This window comes from Micromonas commoda, chromosome 15, assembly GCF_000090985.2.
Source record: "Micromonas commoda chromosome 15, complete sequence".
Taxonomy (NCBI): Eukaryota; Viridiplantae; Chlorophyta; class Mamiellophyceae; order Mamiellales; family Mamiellaceae; genus Micromonas; species Micromonas commoda.
The window spans coordinates 534,865-553,908 of NC_013052.1; the positions used below are offsets into that span (position 1 = coordinate 534,865).

Below are 19,044 nucleotides of genomic sequence, written 5' to 3' on the forward strand. Positions count from 1 at the left end.
TTTCCATCTCGCCAGCTCATCGAGTTAATTTGCGGCTGACGAAGCGGCTTCCGGGGCGACGCGCGGGTGGTGCGCGCGCGCGTCGCCCGCGGTTTCGCGCGGAAAACGCGCGAAGTGACCCAATCTTAAAATACGAGCGTCGAACCGAGCGAGCGGCGTACCTTTGTGGACGCCCTGGGGGCGGACGAGCACGGGGTGGCCGAGCAGCACTTGCGGCTGCTCGGGAGGGATTCCCTGCGCCTGCGCGGGGGCCACGGGCACCTGCGGAACCGCGGGCTTGGAGTCGGGCTCGTACTCCGTCGTCGCCACGGGCGCGTAGCCCTGAGGAGGGGCCATGGCTTGGGTCGTTCGGGGGTGTGACACTCGCGCGCGCGCCCTGAACTGCGCGGATCTGGCGCCCCTTCCCACGTGTTTTTCCAAAAGAATGGAAGATTCCGAAACGTTGGAGGGGAGCTGACATTATTTCCAGCCGCGCAGCGCGGGTTGATTGCGTCAGCAAGGTGGTGAAAAGTCGTCGACATATCAAACAGTCTGCAAAAAGTGTCAAAAAAATAAAAAATGTCAGTGAGTGCCTGATATGGGGCTCGAACCCATGACCACACGATTAAGAGTCGTGCGCTCTACCGACTGAGCTAATCAGGCCGGAACGATGAGCAGACTGGGGCTACCAGTCAGAATGGTCGTTTCAGAAGTTGAGCTACCCTGGTCCTGTCTATTCGACGGGAGGAGTATCTGATGTGACATGATTCCGGAATCTTGGGGATATGAAACGTGCGCGGATGTGTTTTTTACACAGGGTTCGCCGCGGGTGGACTCGCGCGCCGACCCTGGTCCATCACGCGCTTCCGCGAGGTCTAAGACGCCGCGAGCTTCCAGCTTGCCTGCGTGGGCCGGCACGACTCGATTTCGAAGGAATATGATTCGTTTCATGTTATTCACAATGTGTTTCGCTGCTGAAGTTTCGCGCTGTGCAAAAGAATGTTTTTTTTAATATCTTCGCCCGCGAGCGGGGCGTTGTGTTGGACGACTGTGTTCCTGGACTGCTTCGACGGACCTGCGAGACCTGCGAGAGGACGAGGAAATGAGGAGGCGGTCGTCGGGGCCGCGCGAACGAACGACGCGCCCGCGATGAGTCTGATCCCCAACCCTGAATCCCGATGCTGGGTTTGCCGGCGGCGCGAGGTAGGCAGACGCTTTCGGAGAGAGGTGGGGGCGACGAGAGGTTGCGATCGCGGCACGAAGCGCGCGTGCGGCGGGGGGATGGCGAGCCGCCGCTCGCCGTGATTAACGTCGACGCGCGAAGTGTGGTGCGAATTCGCGAATCGAGGCGCGTCGAAGCGAGAGGTCTCGGATGCGTCGCGAGGGGTCGTGAATCTTTCAGTCGCAGTCGGTTTCCCAACAACGAGAAGAGTGCTCCTTTGACGAAGGTTATCGTGTCAAGAGACACGGTTTACCCCCGCCGAAGCGTTCTCGCGTTGTGTGTGCGTGGAAACCGGACGAAAGAAGTTTCGTGCCCTCGCGTGTTCATCGCCGCCCCGCGCTCAAACTGTTTCGCTCGATCCGTCTTCGCACTTTTGGCTCGCGCGCCGTCATCTTTCATGCGTGGCGAATGGACTCCTCACCGTTCCGCGCCCACGTCTTCTTCCGCGTTGAATGCCCTCAAACCTTTCCCGGTGTCCCGCCTGCTCGTGTGCCCGTGCGCTCGTGTCCCCGTGCGCTTTGTCGTGTGTCCGTGTGTCCGTGTTTTCGTGTGTTCGTGTGTCCGTGTGTCCATGCCGTCACCCGACCGTCGCTGACCTGCGTCGAAGTGGAAAGGAGACGCGCCTTCGTCGCGGAAAATATTTTATCCCCGGGGAGGCTTAATACCCGCCGCCGTAGCCGCCGCCGTTGGAGTAGCCGCCGCCGCCGCCTCCGTAGCCGCCGCCGCCTCCGTAGCCGCCGCCGCCTCCGTAGCCGCCGCCGCCTCCGCGGAAACCGCCGCGGTCGGCGCCGTAGCCGCCGCCGCCGCCGCGGAAACCGCCGCCCCTACCGCCGCCCCTACCCCGCGACGGCTTCCCGCTGCCGCCGCCGCGGCGCGCCATGTCGTCGAGCTCCGCGGGCACGTCCTGCCCCGCGTCGCGCAGGATCGGGATGAGCTTGCGCGCCATGTTACCCTCACCCGGCTCGATGAACGAGTGCGCCCACCCCTTGTTCCCCGCGCGCCCCGTCCTGCCGATGCGGTGGACGTAATCCTCGATCTGGTTGGGAAAGTCAAAGTTGACGACCATGTTCACTTCCTTGATGTCGAGACCTCGCGCGGCGACGTCGGTGGCGACGAGGACGGGGACGCGACCGGATCGAAACTGGTTGAGGATCCAGTCTCGCTCGCGCTGCTCCTTGTCGCCGTGGATCACCGCGCCCATGCCGCCCATGCTTCGCCCAATCTGGTCGCACATCTTCTTGGTGCCGCAGAACACGATCGCCTTGAGCGGCTGCGTGGGCGGGTTGCGAAGCACCTCCATCAGGCGCTGCTGCTTCTGGAACCCGCCGCACACCTCCACGACTTGCGTGATGTCCTTGTTGGCGACGAGGGTGTCGGTGTCGCCGATGTTGACCTGGATGGGGTTGGTGAGGATGGCGGTCGCGACGCGCACCACCGCCCGTGGCCACGTCGCGGTGAAAAACAGCGTCTGTCGTTGCGCGGGCGCCCTCTGCAGGATCTTTCGAATCTGCGGCTCGAAGCCCATGTCCAGCATCCGGTCCGCCTCGTCGAGCACCACGTACGTGGACGAGCCGAGGTTGACGGCGCCGGACTCGAGAAAGTCGTTGAGCCTTCCCGGGGTTGCGATGGCGATCTGCGGTCCGTGGCGGAGTTCCCGGAGCTGGTGCCCCTTGGGCGCGCCGCCGTACAGGCACACGGAATACATGCCGATGGCTCGGCCGAACTTTGCCGTCTCGTCCTGGATCTGCGTGGCGAGCTCGCGCGTCGGGGCGAGGACGGTGACGGTGGGCCCGACGGGCCGCGGGAACGAGGGCCCCTGCCTGCCGCGGATGTGCATGATCCCCGGGAAGAGGTATCCCACCGTCTTGCCCGATCCCGTCTTTGCGACGGAGATGAGGTCGTATCCCTGCAGCGCGATTGGCCACGACTGGGCTTGGATCGGGGTCGGGGACTTGTACCCGGCCCTGTCGACGGCGTCCATGAGCTCTCGCGGCCATTCCCAGTCGGTGAAGCGCTGCATGGCGTCCGGAACGACGATGCCGTGCGGCGCCTTGACGGTGATCTCGTTGCGCCGACGGTACTCGGCTCCGTCTTCGGTGGTCTGGTAGTTGAGATCGGTGACGCCGAGGCCGCCGCCGCGCTTGTACGCGTCGGGCGGCGGCGCGTTGTACTCCTCCTCGCCGCCGGCCTCGTTGTTTCCCAGCGCGCCGCCCTCGGTGGCGCCGCCGAGGTACGAGTAATCGATCGCGGGCTTGGACGCCTGACCTGCGACGGGACGTTCGTACTGCGTCACGTTCGTCTCGGTGTTCCAGTAGTACGTGAGTCCCTCGGCGTGAACCTCCTGCCACGGCGCGGGGAGCCCCGCGCTGCTCACGGTGCCCTGCACCATGCTCGCGTTGATTCGCGTGTGTTGGGTGTCCGATGCGTCGTCGCCGGAGAGCAGCGCGGAAGTGGCGATCAGATCTCGGCAAGATCTCGCCGACAATTCCGCGTTCGGCGGGAAACGAGGGGACGGGCGGCGCGCCGCCGCCACTGGTTCGATTAAAAACGGGACCGCGCGAGTGTATGAGAGTACGGTGAGAAATTTGTATTTAAAGTCCGTAATTTTTTAACGAACAGTGTGATCAGTTTGCAGAAGAAGCACAAATACCGTTACCAAAATCTGATTTTTTCGGGCGGAGATTCAACTTTTGGGTCGTCGTCGCCCTTTGGGTCACAACGACGAGCGCCCGTGGCTGCGCTCTCCCGCATCGTCATGGCCACCACCGCGGCGACCAAGGCATCGTTCACGGCGTTGGGCCTCGCCGGCGGGTTCGCCGTCTCCGCGCTAGCCGCGCCCCACGTCGCCGCGGAGGATCATGCGTGGATGAACCACGCCACGTCCCCGACGGTCGGGTACGGAACCGTCGACGTCGCCAACGCGCTGCTCGCGGCGCTCATGCCCGTCGCGCGCTGCCTCGACATGCGCGACGCCACCACCGGAAAGGTCTACGACGTGGAGATCAAGACCATCGGCTCGCAGTTCACCACGTCCGCGATCGCCATGCGCCTCGCGCGCAACTCCGCCATGGTCTACTCGCAGGTTGTGGGCAAGTGGATCACGGAGATGGCCGAGATTGAAGCCGAGGCTGACCTGCATAAAGGGGTGTACCAGCGCCCGGTTCCGGTGATCCAGTGGGCGGAACCCCGCAAGCGCGCGATGCAGGGGTTCGTACGCGAGACGTGCGTGCAGCTCGCGAGACGGCTGTTGGAGCGAGCCGCGGTGGCGTTCCTCGACGCCAGGACCTGTCGCAAGATGATCAAAGACTACGCCAGATCCGCGACGCGCAAGTGCGTTCGCGCGTCCTGGGAGCACGGCGACCTGACCCGTGCCGGGAAGGCGCTGAGCATGGCGTCCACCTACGCCCGCGCCAACGTCATCGTCGCGGGCGGGGAGTTCGTAGTCGCGTCGACGATCATGGCGTTCTTCTGCCGAGCGCTGTACTCGTCGCGGCGATCGGGGAAGGGTTTCGACACTGCAGACGCCAAGGATGACGACACTGCAGACGACGAGGACGACGAGGACGCCGGCGACGCGTCCACCGCCTCCTTGCCCGGGTTGGCGGCGTCGGAGAAGAAGAAGGGCGGCAAGAAGGCGACCGTCGCCATCGACGACTCGAGACTGACGTTTGTGGTTTTGGAGCTCTACGCTCGAATGCTCGTCGGCAACGCGGCGAGGGGTTTGTGCGTCGTGGCGGGTGGAGCTGTTGGGGCTGGGCTCGTCGCCGCGCTGCGCGCCAAGGACTGCGGGTCGTGGGATCCGAAGTGGTGCGGGCGCATGACGATCGTCGGCGCGGCGCTCGGAGAGATCGTCGGCGCGAGCGTCGGGACGCGTGCGCAGCGGTCGGTTCCCGGGGTGGGCCCGGTGGTTGAGGCGCTGGCGAGGAAGAGGAAGTGATTTTTGGTTTAGACGGGGTGTGGGGTTTGTTGCAGAAAAAACCGCGATTCTTTAAATGTAATGGCAAATGGGAAAACACCGGAGCGCGATCGCGCGGTCATCTCCAAGTGTTCAGTTGCGATCGCCGGCCACACCACACGCCCTCTGCCGTGCCTTTTTCACCACGTCGCGCTTTTACGGATAGGCATTGGGCGGTGCGGGAGTGCGGCGGACATGAGCGCGGCGTTGCGCGTGGCGACGGTGACGCCACGCGCGCTCCCGCACAGGGCGGCGTCCGGCGCGACGGCCGGCCCGTCGCGCGATCCGCATCCGCGATGGGCGCGCCTCGGTCCACGACGACGGGCGACCCCACCACTCCCGGAGTCGACGCGCCGACTTTCGGCGGAACGGACCCGCGCGACCGCGCGCGCGTCCACCACCGACGAGTCGTCCCAGCGCTCCGGCGGGGAGGCGCGCCAAAACACGACGGACGGCGTCGCACGCATCGCGCGGAGGGAGGCGCTCGCGCGCGTCGAGGCGTCGCTCAACAGGAACGACGACTGGCGACAAGTCCTCGCCGTCATCGAGGGCGCGTCGCGGGCATCAGGCGTGCCCCCCGCGCGATGCGTGCGCACGACGCGGCTGTGGGGACACGCGGGCGCGCGATGGGACCTCCCCGCGGTGCTCGCGGTGCTGCGCGCGCTCGACGGCGCGGATTTCGCCGCGTGCGTCCGGGCCGTCGGCGAGAAGGGCGGCGCGAGGGACGCGCTGGAGGTGTACAAGGAGGGGATCAAAGCGGGGTACCATCGAGACGACGGCGGCGCGTCGCGCGCCGCCATGGCGTGGGTCCACGACGGCATCGGACAGGGCAAGCAGGCGGACGCGCTGTGGGTCGACATGCACGCGGAGGCGAAGCTGGGGCGCGTGGACGTCGCGAAGTGCGCGAGGGTCGCCGCGGGATTGAACAACTGGAACCGCGGGGTTCGACGACGGAAGGATCAGTCACCACCCCCGGACGCCGCCAGCTGTGCCGACGACGACGGACTGACTAATCACAGATCGATGGAGTCCATCGTGGAGGAGGTGTACGCGCTGGAGATCGCCTCGAAGGCCCGCCGGCGCCCGCGCGCAGCCGCGGATGCGTACGAGAGTCTCCGCGATTACATCCGCCGAAAGAATCGCGAGGATCCTTCCGGCGATACATCCGGCGCGAAGAATTCGTCGCTTCGATCCCGCTCGCTTCCAACGCGCGTGTACACCGCCGCGTGCAGGGCGGCGTCGGCGCTCAGGGATCCCCGCTTCGCGCGTAACGTCGCGGTGGACATCGTCGGCGACGGCGATTGCGTCGCGGACGATTACATGGTGGCGTCGCTGGCGCCCGTCATCGGAGCGTCGGGAACGGCCGCCGCCGCCGACGCCGTGGAGGCGCTCTTTCAATCGGCCCGACGCGGACGGCACCATGCGTGGGGTGCAGAGGGTGCCGATGGGGGTGCCGACGGTTACGACGACGGTCATGACGGTCATAACAGTCTCGGGGGCGCGGCGTGGTCCTGCGTCATCGGAGCGCTGTGCCGCGCGGGCCGAACGACTCGGGCGTCGGAACTGTTGGACGAGATGGCGTCCGAGCCGTTCATGCGCCGCTGGCCGTCGTGCCCCACCCCGGGCGGCGCGATGCCCGTTCACGCGACGACAGGCGGCGGCGGCGCGCGGTCCTCCATCTTCGACCTCAGCGTCGGGGCGGATGAAAAAAACGACGGCGACGAGGCGGCGGCGGCGTGGGCGGCTGACGCCAAACGCGCGCGCCGAGCCGCCGCGCAGCGCCGAGCCGCCGCGCCCGCGTACGCTCAGCTCATGCACGCGCTCCTCGCCTCCCGCTCCTCCCGGCGTGGCGCGAGGGCGGCGCTGGACGTCCACGCGAAGATGGCCGCGCACGGCGTCGTTGCGCCGGAAAACCCGCGGCACTACCGAGCGCTGTACAAGGCGATGCTTCGCGGGGGCGGCGCGGGGGGGCGGCGGATGTCGCCGATGCAGGCGGCGGCGTCGTGCGTCGCGGACGCCGTGGTTCGCAGCGAACACCTGGAACTGACGACGGGGTCGTCGAGTAACGTCGTCAAGTCTCGCGCCGCGTCTGCGGCTCGAGCGTCGCTTCACGTCGCCGCCGTCGCGGGCCTACCCGACGTTTCATCGCGAACGCTGGAGAACTTGCGCGCCGCGGGGGTGGCGCCGGTGCCGGAGGATCTCGAGCTCACGCTCGAGGCGTTCGAGCGCGCGGGGGACGCGGCGGGGGCGGTGGCGCTGTGGGAGGCGAACCTCGCCGCGCTGGACCAGCTCAAACGAGAGTCCGAGTCCGTACACGGGGGACGGGAGGGACGGGAGGGGCGCGATAAAGGAGCGTATGACGCCAGGCGCGTGGGCTTGGGCGGGTTGGGTTGCGAACCCACGCGGCGGGCGTGGACGTCCATAATCAAGGCGTACTGCGACGCGGGGGAGCCGGTCGGCGCGGCGAGGCTCCTCGAGGACGCGGTGCGCTCGGCCCGCGCGGTCATCTCCGCCGATTCTCGCGCGGCGGGGAAGAAGACGAAGAAGGCGAAGAACGGGAAAGCGAACGGAACCGTCGGCCGTCGCAAAAACGGCGCAACCGCGGGCGTCGAGCTCGTGGCGTTCAACCTCGTGGCGTCCGCGTTTTCGCGCGCCAACGAACCGCGACGCGCCGAGGCGATCCTGAGGGCCATGCTCGACGACCCGCACGGCGACGGCGTCGTGCCCAAGCCGGACCGAGCGACGTTCAACACCGTCATCGACGCGTACGCCGCGGTGGCCAGGCCCAAACGGTCGACCGAGTCGCAAACCCACGCGCAACCCACGCGATCGCAGCTCAACGAAGACTCCAACACGGAGCTCAACGGCGACGGCTTTGACGACCGTTACGACGAGCGTTACGATGACGACCGTTACGACGACCGTTACGATGACGACCGTTACGACGACCGTTACGATGACGACTCCGAAGACGCGTGCGACGCCGCGTCGCGCCTCCTGCGCGAGATGCGCTCCCCGAAGGTCCGCCTCGAGCCGTGCCTGAAGACGTGGACGAGCGTGCTGAGCGCGTGCGCCAGAGCGGGCGCGCCCGACCGCGCGTCCGAGGTTTTCGACCGGATGCGAGCCGCGGGCGTGACGCCCGACGCCAAGGCGTGGACGGCGCTGATGCAGGCGCACGCGTGCGCGGGCGACCTTCACGCCACCGCCGACGCGTACTGGCGCATGAGAACCGAGGGCGTCGCGCCGAACGAGGGGACGCTGGGAGCCGCGCTCGCGGCTGGGAGGGTCGGCGGCGGCGACGTCGGCGCGCTCATCGCCATCTACCGAGACATGCGCGCGCTCGACGTGCGACCGAACAATCGCGGGTTTCGGCAGCTCACGGAGATGTGGGTGGACCAGGCGTTTGAACCGGCGTCCGGAGGCGCGTCTTCTGGAAGCGTCCAGAGCTCTCACCCGTCGCACGTCGTTCACCCCAACTTCATGCTGGCGGACGTCCTCGGTCCCGAGGTGGACGGACCCGCGGAGTCCATCGCGTCGCACGAATCCGCCGTCGTCTCCAGAGACGCTTCCGATTTGTCCGGCTCTATGTCCGACTCTCCGATGAATTCTCCGATGATCGACGTGCACGGCTTGTCCGTCCCGGAGACGCGCGCGGCGGTGCTCTCCGTGCTCCAAGCGTTGCGCGAGCGGCGCAAGCTGGGGCTCGCGGTGCACGGGAACCTGGTCATCGTCACCGGCGTCGGCAAACGCTCGCCATCCGAACCTCCGCTGAGGGACGCGGTTGTTAAACTGGCTGGCGACTTGAAGCTCTCCGTCGACGTCGCGGACGATAACCCCGGGCGGCTCGTGGCGAGGGAGGCGACGCTGCTGGCGTGGCTGGACAGGGACAGGAACGAGACGTGGTCCAAGGAGAGGGAGCTCGTGGCGTCGGTGCGGGTGCCTCGGGGGAAGTCTTCGAAGTCTTCGAGCGAAAGCCGGGGGTTTCGGGTTGGCGCGAATCGGAGCTCGAGGAGGAGCGGAGCGGGCGGGAAAGCGGGCGGCGGCGGCGGCGCGGGGAGGAGGTACGTCGGGCGCAGGGGACGCGGCGCCCCGCGTCCAACGCCGACGACGGGGGGACTGGACAGCGCGCTCCGCCAGTGGCTCGACGAGAACGACGGCGACTGACGCTAAGTTTATAAAGTTTATCACGAGTTCGAACTAACTCCATCGACTAACAACACTTTAATCACCACGCTTAACCGACCGGGCCCGTCCCCCCCGTCGCACGCGAACGAGCGGCGACGTCCGCGATGAATCCCCGCACTGTATCGCACACCCGACCGCTCCACGGCGACGCGACGAAGCCGAAATGATCGGCACCCTCGAACTCGACGTACGCGTTTGAGCCCTCTTCCCCCGCGCAGCCGCGCGCGAATCGTTCGAGCGTCGATCGCTTGGTGAAGCAGTCTGCGGTGCCAATGACGAACAGCTTTGGGACGGCGCTGGCGCGCAGCGGAGCGCAGTGCGCGCGCATCAGCAGCTTGGCGCCGAAGCCGGCTAGGCCTTTGCTCCACGCGTGGTAGGTGCCCAGCGGGTACGCGATGGCGGCGTACGTGGCCACCTGCGGCGCGTGATCGATCACCGCGCCCAACACCGTGGCGCCGAACGAGTACCCCATCAGGTGCACCGTGTTTGCGCGCAGTCGCGCGACGGCGAAATCAAGGGCGGCACGCGCGTCGTCCACTTCGCCCCCGGTACCCTGCCACGACCCTCGCCCGCCCGACGACCCCGCGCCTCTGAGGTGGAGGTTCACCACGGCGCATCCCGACGACGCCACGTGCGCGCACAGGCGGTGCATCATGTCGGGCGAGCCGCCGAACTTGGGGTGCGCGTGGCACGTCACCATCGCGTGCGGCGCGCCGTCCCTGAACGCGGGGTCCGCGACGATCGTTCGCGGACCCGGCGCGTCGTCGCCATCGTCGTCGAACGAGGCTCGGGAGGCGCCGGCGGGGAGGAAGAGGTCGGCGGCGAGGACGACGCCGTCGCGAGATGTGAAACGCACCCTCTCGCGGGTGTATCCGCCGCGACGCAGGCGCTCCGCGGATGCGTCGTCCCCCATGGTTGCGCGGACCTCGAGTGGACTCGCGCGAGAGCGTTTGATTTTATAGAGCGTTTTCCGACTTCGTGCTAAAGGTGAATTAAGGGACACGTTAAACGAGAGACTGGTTCGCGCTTTGTGCAGAACTCCTGTTATTTTCTATTTATCCAGATCTTCTGACTATTCGCGCGTGTCTCGTTTTCGAGCCTCGCCAGGCTCGAAGCGCTTCAAAAATATCCGCCACTGCAGATTTGGGACACGTCAGCCTATGCTTTTTTAGTCACAGCGCACCCTGTCGACGCCCCGCCTCCCTGGGTTCCCTTCCAACCGTCTGGCGAACCGAGGCGACCGCCGTCACAACAGCGCTCGCGGCACCGCCAACGCACACCGGCATCCGACGCCCTCGCACCATCACATCGGCTAACATGTCCACCGTCATCGCGTCCTCCCTCTCCGCGCGCGTCGCCGTCGCCGGCACCGCCCGCGGCAGTTCGACCCGCAAAAGCAGCAGCATCGCGGCCAACCCTCGTTCGCGCCGAGCCGTCGTGGCGATGGCGGGCCCGTCCAAGGACGCCACCAAGGAGACCGCGCTCACCAAGCCCTTCGAGGTACGCTTCAGCCCGCGATACTCCGCCGTGATCCGGCGGACCCGGGACTCGCGGCGCGCTCGAACCTCCTCGAGCCGCGCCGCCCCCCGCGCCGCGAGATGACGTCAAATTCTCAATCGCGACTCAAAATTCCACCGCGTTGTTGGTTTTCGCTCGACGACTCCGCCCGACGTCGCCGCGCCCTACGTTCGCGTCCCTCGCTGACGCGCCTCCATCTCCCCGTCACCCGAACATCTCCGACGCAGGCCATCGTGGAGGCGAGGAATTCGCACCCCATCGCCGATAACCGCTCCGACTCGTTCGCGCGCACCTCGCACTTCACCAAGGAGTGCGAGATCGCCATCAACGAGCAGATCAACATCGAGTACAACGTCTCCTACATCTACCACGCCATGTACGCGTACTTCGCCAGGGATAACGTCTACCTCCCGGGCATCGCGAAACACTTCCTCAAGGAATCGCTCGAGGAGCGCGGCCACGCGGAGCTCCTGATGAACTACCAGATCACGAGGGGCGGAAGGGTCGAGCTGCAGGCCATCATGCCGCCGCAGGTTGAGTACGACCACCCGGAGAAGGGCGACGCGCTCTACGCGTTCGAGCTGTCCCTGAGCCTGGAGAAGCTCAACAATGACAGGCTGGTGGCGCTGCACAGGATCGCCGAGGACGCGGAGGATGCCGCGTTGCAGGACTTCATCGAGGGCGAGCTGCTGGAGGATCAGGTGAAGTCCATCCAGGAGGTGAGCGAGTTTGTGGCGCAGCTGAGACGGATGGGGAACAAGGGCGACGCGGTGTGGCACTTCGACCAGATGATGCTCAACAGGGAGGCGTGAGTCTTTTCCATACAGGAGCTCGAGCCCGTTCGCGTCGTCGCAGCGCGGAGACGTTTGTCGCGGGGGACCGAGGGCCCCCGGCTATGCCTTGTATCTTTTCCTTGTGATGAAAAAACGCAGAGACCGTTCCGCTCGAAGCGACCGCCACCGCTCCTAACCGCCACCGCTATCCACCACCGAACGTCTCTACACCATTCCCAGCCGCTCGCGCAACCCCGTCCACAGCCTCATCAGCGCGTCGTGATCCTCCGCGTCAATCGCCGCGACGATCGCGTCCACCGCCCGCCTCTCCCCAGCCGTCAACGGCCTCTCCCCCGCCGTCGACGCGTCCCCGTCGCGCCGCCCGCCCCCGAACACCGACGCCAGCGACGTCTCCATCGCCGCCGCGACCTCCTCCGCGTGGCGAACGATCTGACGGGGCATCCCGGCGAGAGACGCGACTTTCATGCCGTAGCTCTTGGGGCACGCGCCCTTTCGCAGCTTGTAAAGGAACGTGATCGGCGCGTCACCCCCCGCATCTGCCGACGCGTCATCCGACGTTTTTCCCGACGTTTTGTCCGACGTTTTGTCCGATGTACCCCCGACTGCCTCGTCCGCGACGTGCGCCGCCATGTGCCGCAGCTGCACGAGGGGCGACGCCAAAAACTCCCTGCTCAGGCCGTGGTAGTGCGTGGCGAACATCACGCGACACCGCACGGAATGCGCGAGGTGCTCTAAACTCGCGTGCGCCACGGCGTAGCCGTCGAACGTGGACGTGCCCCGTCCCAGCTCGTCCAACGCGACGATCGAATCCCTCGTGGCGCCCCGAAGGATCGCCGACGCCTCGGCGCACTCCACCAAGAACGTGGACTCGCCGGCGTGGATCCTGTCGCCGGCGCCGCCGAGCCTGGCGAACACGGCATCCGCCGGGGTGAGGACGCACGATCTCGCAGGCACGGGAGCGCCCATCTGCGCCAAGACGACGGCGACGCACGTCGCCCTCAGGAGCGTCGACTTACCCCCCATGTTCGGACCGGTGAGGAGCATCGCGGGCGGAGTGGACGGATCGGCGTTTTCGCCGCCGAGCGCCACGTCGTTGGGGACCACGCCGTCTGCGCCGGCGGCTGGTCCGGCTCCGCTCGTCGTCATCGCGGTGACAATCGCGCACGGATGCCAAAGATCCTTCGCGTCGAATACGGGATCGCCGTTCGGGGTTTGCCCTCGCGTCACGAAAACGGGGCGGCACATGGGCTGCGACGCACCCCCGTCCCTCGCGAACGCGGCGAGAGATGACACCGCGTCGACCTCGGCGCACGCGGCGGCGGCGGCGACCCACGAGCCGGAGTGCTCCAGGAACCGTTCCAGGAGCGCGGTGCAAACCTCGTCGGCGTCGCGTATAGCCCGCGACGCGTCGTCGTCGTCGCCGCCGGGATCCCTGGACGATGCCAGCGACGCGCCGAACGCCGCTTTCGTCGGCTTCTTAACGGACGCTTTCGAATCGTCTCTGGAGAGAGAGGAGTGAACTACTTCGCGAAGAACGTCGTCGACGATTTCGAGCGCCGACGCGTCGAACCGGCCCGCTTCGATGAACCGCCGGAACAGCGCGGGTATTCGCTTCAAGTCATCGTCGCCGATCGCGGCGGCGAAATCGTTGGTCGCGCGCCACGCCCGGCGCACCGCGGCGGCGGCGGCGGCGAGCGCGGCGACCCTCCTCGCGTGCCTCGGCCTCGCGAGATGCGGGGGTAACGACAACGCGAATTTTGACCCGCCGACGAGTCCGGCGTTTCTCGCCGCCCTCGCGCGACCCACCGCGCGTTCGAGGTCCGGCGCGCCGCGCAAACCCCGCATCGCGCTCTCCACCGCCTCCGCCACCGCCGAACCGCGATCCGCGGCGGCCCAGACCGCGTCCTGCCTCTCGGTAATCGTCCCCACGTCGCGAAGCGGCGACGCGATCCATCGACGCAACGTTCGGCGCCCCGCGTCCGTGTAACACCCGAACGAGATACGCCTCAGCGTCGACCCCTCCGCGGTGCCCTCCGCGCCGAGGACGAGCTCGAGGTTGGTCATCGTGCACGCGTCCATGCGAACGCGGCCGTGCGCGTACACGTCGTGCGGTTTCGTGGACGCCTCCAGCCCGGCGACGATCGGGACGCAATTCAATCGCGAGAGGTGCGCGGCGACGGCGGCGGCGCACGCGCGAGCGACGGGGCGCGCGCCGGCGACCGTCGCGCTCGACGCCCACCTCCACGACGATGAACCCGATGCCGCCCGCCCCAGAGCGCGATCCGCGGACGCCGCGCCCACCGGGAATTCCTCGCCGGCGGTGAGCGCGGTGACTCGAGGCTTGGCGGCGCATTTGACGAGCTCGCGGCGCGCGACGTCGCTCACGCGTCCCCTTCGCACGAGCACCTCCGCGGGCGACACCTGCGCGAGCAGCGTCGCGAGCGCGGTGCCGTGTTCATCGTCCGAGGGAGGGAGGACGCCGAGGTGGATCGTCCCCGCGGCGGCGTCTAGAAACGAGTACCCCACCGCTCTCGACCCGGCTCTTCCAAACGCATCCTCTCTCGTCCCGCCAACCTCGCCCTCCTTTTCGCCCTCCTTTTCGCCCTCCTCATCGTCGTCGAGAATTTCCTCGTCTTCCTCCTCGGCGAACGCGAGGATGTGCGTGGCGTCCGGCGCCGCCACCGCGTCGTCGCCCACGTCCCCGTCCGTCCTCGTCGCCGGCGTCGCCACCTCGGCGAGCTCTCGGCGAATAACCGCGTTCGAACCTCCTCTCGCCTTCGCCTGCGCCGCCGTCTCGAGCTGCTCGATGCGCCCAACCTTGTGTCCCAGGGCAACGAGCCTGGCGCACGCGGCGTCCACGCCGGATTCCGGGCACCCCACTTGCCTGCAGTGTCCCACCCCCGACACCGTCATCTTCCAGTCCAGCTCGCGGCAGCCGATTTCCGCGTCGTCTTCGTACAGCTCATAAAATTTGCCAACCTTGAAGAAGAGCACGACGTCCCTGTACTTGGACTTTATCTCCCAGTACTGTCTCTGGCTCGCGCTGAGCTTGAGCTCCGCGGGTATCGAGCACGTGCGCTCGTCGTACTCCGGGTGGGAAGGTCGGCGACCGCGGTCGTCTCGGACGAAGGCGGGATCGAGGAAGCGAAACCTTCGTTGGACATCCGCGCGCTTGGTCTCATCGGAGGATGCGGCTCCCAGCGCCCTCGCCAACGCCTCGCGCCTTACCGGGTCGCGATCGTCCGCGGAGGGAATTCGAACGACGTCCTCGTCCTCGTCCTCGTCGTTCTCCTTGTCGGAAGACGCGGGCGGCGAGGACGTCCGCGCGCTCTTCGTCGCGCGGTCGTGGCGATCCGATGGCGAAGACGCGCGCGTCTCGGGAGGCGCGTTCGGCTCGGAAGCCGGGATCTTGCGCTTCAGCGCGGCGCCGCCGACCGCCGGCGCGGCATCTTCGACGACATCACCGGGTTTCTTGAAGAAGAAGCTGCTGATGTTCAGCTGCCTCGACGCCATTTCCGCCGCTGCCGTGACGATGACTCATGGTGGTGGGCACACCGGACACACCGGCCAAGTCGGCGAGCCAAGATAAAAAATAACGATTTTTTTCTAACCGTACCGCCATACGTTTCCACCTAATAAACCGTAAATACGTTTCCACCGCGATTAAGTAGACTTTTCGGGATACTAGCTTGCAGGCCATCGTGCACGCTAAACCGGTTTAACTCAAACAATTGGCCGCAATTACCAATTCTGACTGCTTACCCGTGCGTCGTTTACTGAATCTTTGGCCTTTGCGATGCTGAATTCTGATTGGCTGTCGACCACCGGCCGGCCAGTTGTTTGTGCAGTTTCGTCAACTGGCAGCGGACTCTCTTCTTCCGTGGCGGGTTCCGTTCGCGGTCGCCATTAACGCACCCGACCTCATCGTCACACAAGAAAATGTTCGCCGTCGCCGCCAACACCACCGTCCGCGCTGTCGCCCAGGTTAAGGCCACCAAGGTCGCCGCCAAGGAGCAGAAGTCCTCGTAAGTCGCGCCCATCGTGCCTGCATATTTCGGGGAAACTGCGAGAAGCGGGACCCGCTCGCGAGCAAAATCGGGTCGCGTTTTCCCGGCCCAACCTCCGTCCGGCAAGCCCCGCGTGCGTCGCGGTCGGCCGTGAGCACCGAGGAAGACCTCCGAATCGACTCGACATCTACTCAATGCGTCGATCTCGGGTCCGTTTCGGCGACGGCGCGGCGCGCGGACCGCGCGCCGCGCCGTCTTCGCCGCGCTTCCCTCGGTTTCGATCGCGGAAAAAGTGGATATCGAAAACCCGGATATGTCGACGAGGAAAATTCTCCTCCCATTCCGATCGGCGCTGACCTCCTTCCCCTCCCGCCTCTCCCCTTCCCCTCCTTCCCGCAGTTCCCTCTCCTCCAAGGCTGCCGGTGCCGCCGCCGCGCTCTTCCTCATGGCGTCCCCCGCCGCCCTCGCCGACGGCCTCACCATCCAGTACGTCCCCAACGGCGCCCCCGCCAAGTACACGCAGCCGTTCATTCCCGACGGCCGCCCCGTCGTGTCCGTGGAGAAGGACTCCTCCGCGGACATCTCCACCGAGGCGGCGCGCGTCGCCCCCAACAAGCAGGTCGGCATGAAGGGTTGCAAGACCATCACCGGCGCGCCCTGCGAGGGTGCCTCCCAGGTCACCATGCAGTAAATCCGCGTGAAGACTTGCTGCGCTCCTTGTGAATTGATTATTCATCGTTGTCGCAAACTCGATCGGGCCGGGCGATTGGAGAGGAGCATCGCGGTCCTCGACCGGGTGTTGACTCGAGTCCACGGGACGACGACGCGGATTTACCCCTAGTCTTTAGCGGGCGTCGCCGACATGCCGTCGACTTGTAACGGAAAGCCCTCGAGGCTGCGAACGCGAATCTCTCGTCGAAACGGCTAGCTAGCGCTCAGATGGCGTTGGTGGTGAACGCGCGCTCCCACGTCACCTTCTCGGACGTCGCGAGGTCCTTCAGGAACGCCACTATGACCGTGATGTTATCCCCGCTCATCCGCGTCAGCGCCTCGCTCCCCAACCGCTTGGCGCACATGTTCGGCTCCTTCACCGTGTCCTTGATCATCTTGACGCACTCCTCGTCGCTCACCACGTCCCACAGCCCGTCGCACGCGACGACGAGGTACTCGTGCGCCGGCGTCAGGTCCACCTTCGTCACCTCCGGCATCGCGGTCACGCCGTCCCGCTTGCAGTCCGCGTCACCCATCGCGCGCGTCACCGCCAGCCCGGCGGCGCCCACCCGCCACGTGTCCCCGCCCCTGCCGTTGGGTACGAGCCGAAGCGAACCACCGGCGTTTTCGATTCGTAACCGCTCGTCCTCGTTGGTATCCGCGGCGTGGTCCCGCGTGAGGGCGACGTGCGCGTCGGAGTCATAGTCCACGCACATCACCGCGCGACAGTCCCCGGCGTTGGCCACGTACGCCACGTCGCCCAGCACCAGCGCGACGCACGCGGTGCAGCCGGGGAAACGCGCTCCGACTCCCGAACGACTCCCGGATGACGACTCTTTGCCCGACTCGTCTCCGCCGGCCGACTCCGAGGATCGCGACCGCTCGAACGCGTCCACGAACGCGGCGTCCACCGACGTGAACGCCTCCCGCAGCGCCTCGCCCGGATCGCCGTGCGCGTGCCACGTGGACGTCAACGCGGCGGCGATGTTTCTAGACGCGAAATCAGCGCACTCCGCGCCCCTGTGCCCGTCGAAGACTCCGATCAGGTGCGCTCCTTCGATACCTTCGACGGCGTTGCACACGACGTGCCGGTCCTCCATCTTGTCCGCGCCTCGCGCGCCGCACGTGCTGAACACTCCCGCGTTGCACACCCGCGCTCTGTTCGTCATCGGCGGGAAGCGCGCGGGGTAGGTGCCGGCGCGCTCCGGAGCGGCGCGGGGCCAGCTGTGCACACTCGCGAGGTCGTCGAAAGCCCGAGGTTGTCCGACTCCGCCAATCGGCGGGCGCCACACCCTCGCCAGGCGCCCGCCCGAGGCCCGATACGATTCGGCGATCGCGTCTAGATCCCTCTGGACGTCGATAAAAGTGGGTCTCGCGTTCGGGTCGGCGCTCCAGCCGCGCTCGACCGCCGCGCGAAGCTTCTCGGCGGATGGCGCCCACGCGAGCGGGTCGTCGCCATCCTCCGATTCTCTCGCGCCAAAGTACGCCGCCCCAGCCTCCCCGGGAAGCGACGGCCTCAATCCCTCGCTCGCGATCGCCTTGGCGAGGTCCGCCTCGTTGTAGCTCAAATCCAGGACCGTGTGCGCGAGCGCGACGTTTCGCGCCCTGTCCGCGTAAGGCGCCGTGCCGGTGCAAACCTCCGCCGTTACAATCGCGAAGGCGTAGACATCCGCCGGGAAGCCAGGTACCCGGCGCATCAACACCTCCGGGGCCATGTACGCTAACGTGCCCACCATGTGCTGCTTCTGGAACCCACCGGACGGCGCCGCCGCGGTGCCCTGCCGGCAAGTGCCCACGTACCGCCCCGCCACCGCCTTGCCCTCCGCATCCTCTGTTTGGTAGATGGACGCCTGCAGCGACTCGCGAAGCGCTGTTTCGTCTTCGGCGAGGCCGAAATCGGCGAGCCTCGCGACCCAGTCGGCGCCGATGAGCACGTTCGCGGGTTTGATGTCCCTGTGGACGATGCCGCGGTCGTGGACGTACGCGAGGGCGGCGGCGATCTCCTGGAGGAGGATCAGCGCCGCGCCCCACGTCGGCGCCCATCGTTGTTCGTGAACGAGTCGCGATACCGATCCGTTCTCCTGGTAAGGGAAGAGTAGGTAGTACTCCGGCGGGGACGCGCGGGCGCCGCACAGCGTGAGGATGTTGGGGTGATTCAGCGAGAGCATCAGCCGGAGCTCCACGTGGTACCGGTCGATCTCAGCCTGAGTGCGTTGGGAAGACGGGCGGGACGGGGTGGAGGTCAGACCGACTCTCGTTGGAGCGGTGGATATCGAGTCGTGTTCGAGATTGGCGCGGGGACTTTGGCGCGCGGCGGAGACGGATCGATATTGAGACGGACGCGCACCTTGGTCGGGAGCTTCGGCTTCTTCACCGCGACCGCCTTATCGCCGAACCTTCCGAGGAACACCGCGCTCGCGGGGCCGTCGTGGATCGGCAAAAGCTTCGCCGCGAACTCGTGCTTTGGCACCGCGAGGTTGACGCGGTCGGACCTGCAGCAGTCGCGGAAGCACGCGGTCCATCCGTCCGCGCCGTCCACCGCCGCCGGGACGGGCCCCTCCGCGGGTACCGCGGGAGGCGACATCGTCGCGCGAAGGTGGATCGAGGGAACGCCCGAGCGAAGTGTCCCGACGCGCGGAGAATCGTTCGCTTTTCGACGCCGCCGGTGATTTG

The 19,044-nt window shown here is 66.8% G+C and overlaps 8 protein-coding genes across 8 annotated transcripts; 3 read left to right on the plus strand and 5 right to left on the minus strand.

Moving 5' to 3' along the window:
• Positions 1–1,859: 1,859 nt before the first annotated feature.
• On the minus strand, positions 1,860–3,590 carry MICPUN_98380 (dead-box ATP-dependent RNA helicase; the record flags this gene model as incomplete). Its single annotated transcript, XM_002506543.1, has 1 exon — positions 1,860–3,590. One exon carries the CDS (start codon positions 3,588–3,590, stop codon positions 1,860–1,862), a length of 1,731 nt encoding a protein of 576 aa, XP_002506589.1.
• A 366-nt stretch (positions 3,591–3,956) lies between these two features.
• On the plus strand, positions 3,957–5,138 carry MICPUN_104406 (predicted protein; the record flags this gene model as incomplete). The annotated part of the gene is made up of 1 exon (XM_002506366.1): positions 3,957–5,138. The coding sequence occupies one exon, from the start codon at positions 3,957–3,959 to the stop codon at positions 5,136–5,138; it is 1,182 nt and encodes a 393-aa protein (XP_002506412.1).
• A 60-nt stretch (positions 5,139–5,198) lies between these two features.
• MICPUN_64554 (predicted protein) lies at positions 5,199–9,320 on the plus strand (the record flags this gene model as incomplete). The annotated part of the gene is made up of 1 exon (XM_002506367.1): positions 5,199–9,320. The coding sequence occupies one exon, from the start codon at positions 5,199–5,201 to the stop codon at positions 9,318–9,320; it is 4,122 nt and encodes a 1,373-aa protein (XP_002506413.1).
• A 70-nt stretch (positions 9,321–9,390) lies between these two features.
• Positions 9,391–10,254, minus strand: MICPUN_64555 (predicted protein; the record flags this gene model as incomplete). Its single annotated transcript, XM_002506544.1, has 1 exon — positions 9,391–10,254. One exon carries the CDS (start codon positions 10,252–10,254, stop codon positions 9,391–9,393), a length of 864 nt encoding a protein of 287 aa, XP_002506590.1.
• A 404-nt stretch (positions 10,255–10,658) lies between these two features.
• Positions 10,659–11,806, plus strand: FTN (ferritin; the record flags this gene model as incomplete). The annotated part of the gene is made up of 2 exons (XM_002506368.1): positions 10,659–10,841; positions 11,087–11,806. 2 exons carry the CDS (start codon positions 10,659–10,661, stop codon positions 11,669–11,671), a joined length of 768 nt encoding a protein of 255 aa, XP_002506414.1. The 3' UTR covers positions 11,672–11,806.
• Positions 11,807–12,409: 603 nt separating this feature from the next.
• Positions 12,410–12,697, minus strand: MICPUN_88779 (predicted protein; the record flags this gene model as incomplete). Its single annotated transcript, XM_002506545.1, has 1 exon — positions 12,410–12,697. A coding segment is annotated over one exon (288 nt), but the record flags the coding sequence as incomplete, so codon positions are not given.
• Positions 12,698–15,576: 2,879 nt separating this feature from the next.
• Positions 15,577–16,566, minus strand: MICPUN_50808 (predicted protein). Its single transcript, XM_002506546.1, has 2 exons — positions 16,060–16,566; positions 15,577–15,678 (listed from the first exon to the last, which is right to left on the minus strand). Exons 1-2 carry the CDS (start codon positions 16,394–16,396, stop codon positions 15,581–15,583), a joined length of 435 nt encoding a protein of 144 aa, XP_002506592.1. The 5' UTR covers positions 16,397–16,566; the 3' UTR covers positions 15,577–15,580.
• Positions 16,567–16,595: 29 nt separating this feature from the next.
• On the minus strand, positions 16,596–18,955 carry MICPUN_88758 (predicted protein; the record flags this gene model as incomplete). Its single annotated transcript, XM_002506547.1, has 3 exons — positions 16,596–17,190; positions 17,236–18,575; positions 18,719–18,955. The coding sequence occupies 3 exons, from the start codon at positions 18,953–18,955 to the stop codon at positions 16,596–16,598; spliced, it is 2,172 nt and encodes a 723-aa protein (XP_002506593.1).
• Between the last annotated feature and the right edge of the window lie 89 nt (positions 18,956–19,044).

Excerpts from the sequence above, each read along its gene's own strand:
- MICPUN_50808 (XM_002506546.1), bottom strand. The coding sequence starts at position 16,396 with ATGAATAATCAATTCACAAGGAGCGCAGCAAGTCTTCACGCGGATTTA. Across the intron at positions 15,679-16,059 it reads CAGCCTTGGAGGAGAGGGAA|GAGGACTTCTGCTCCTTGGC; the intron begins CTGCGGGAAGGA and ends GGCGCGACTTAC.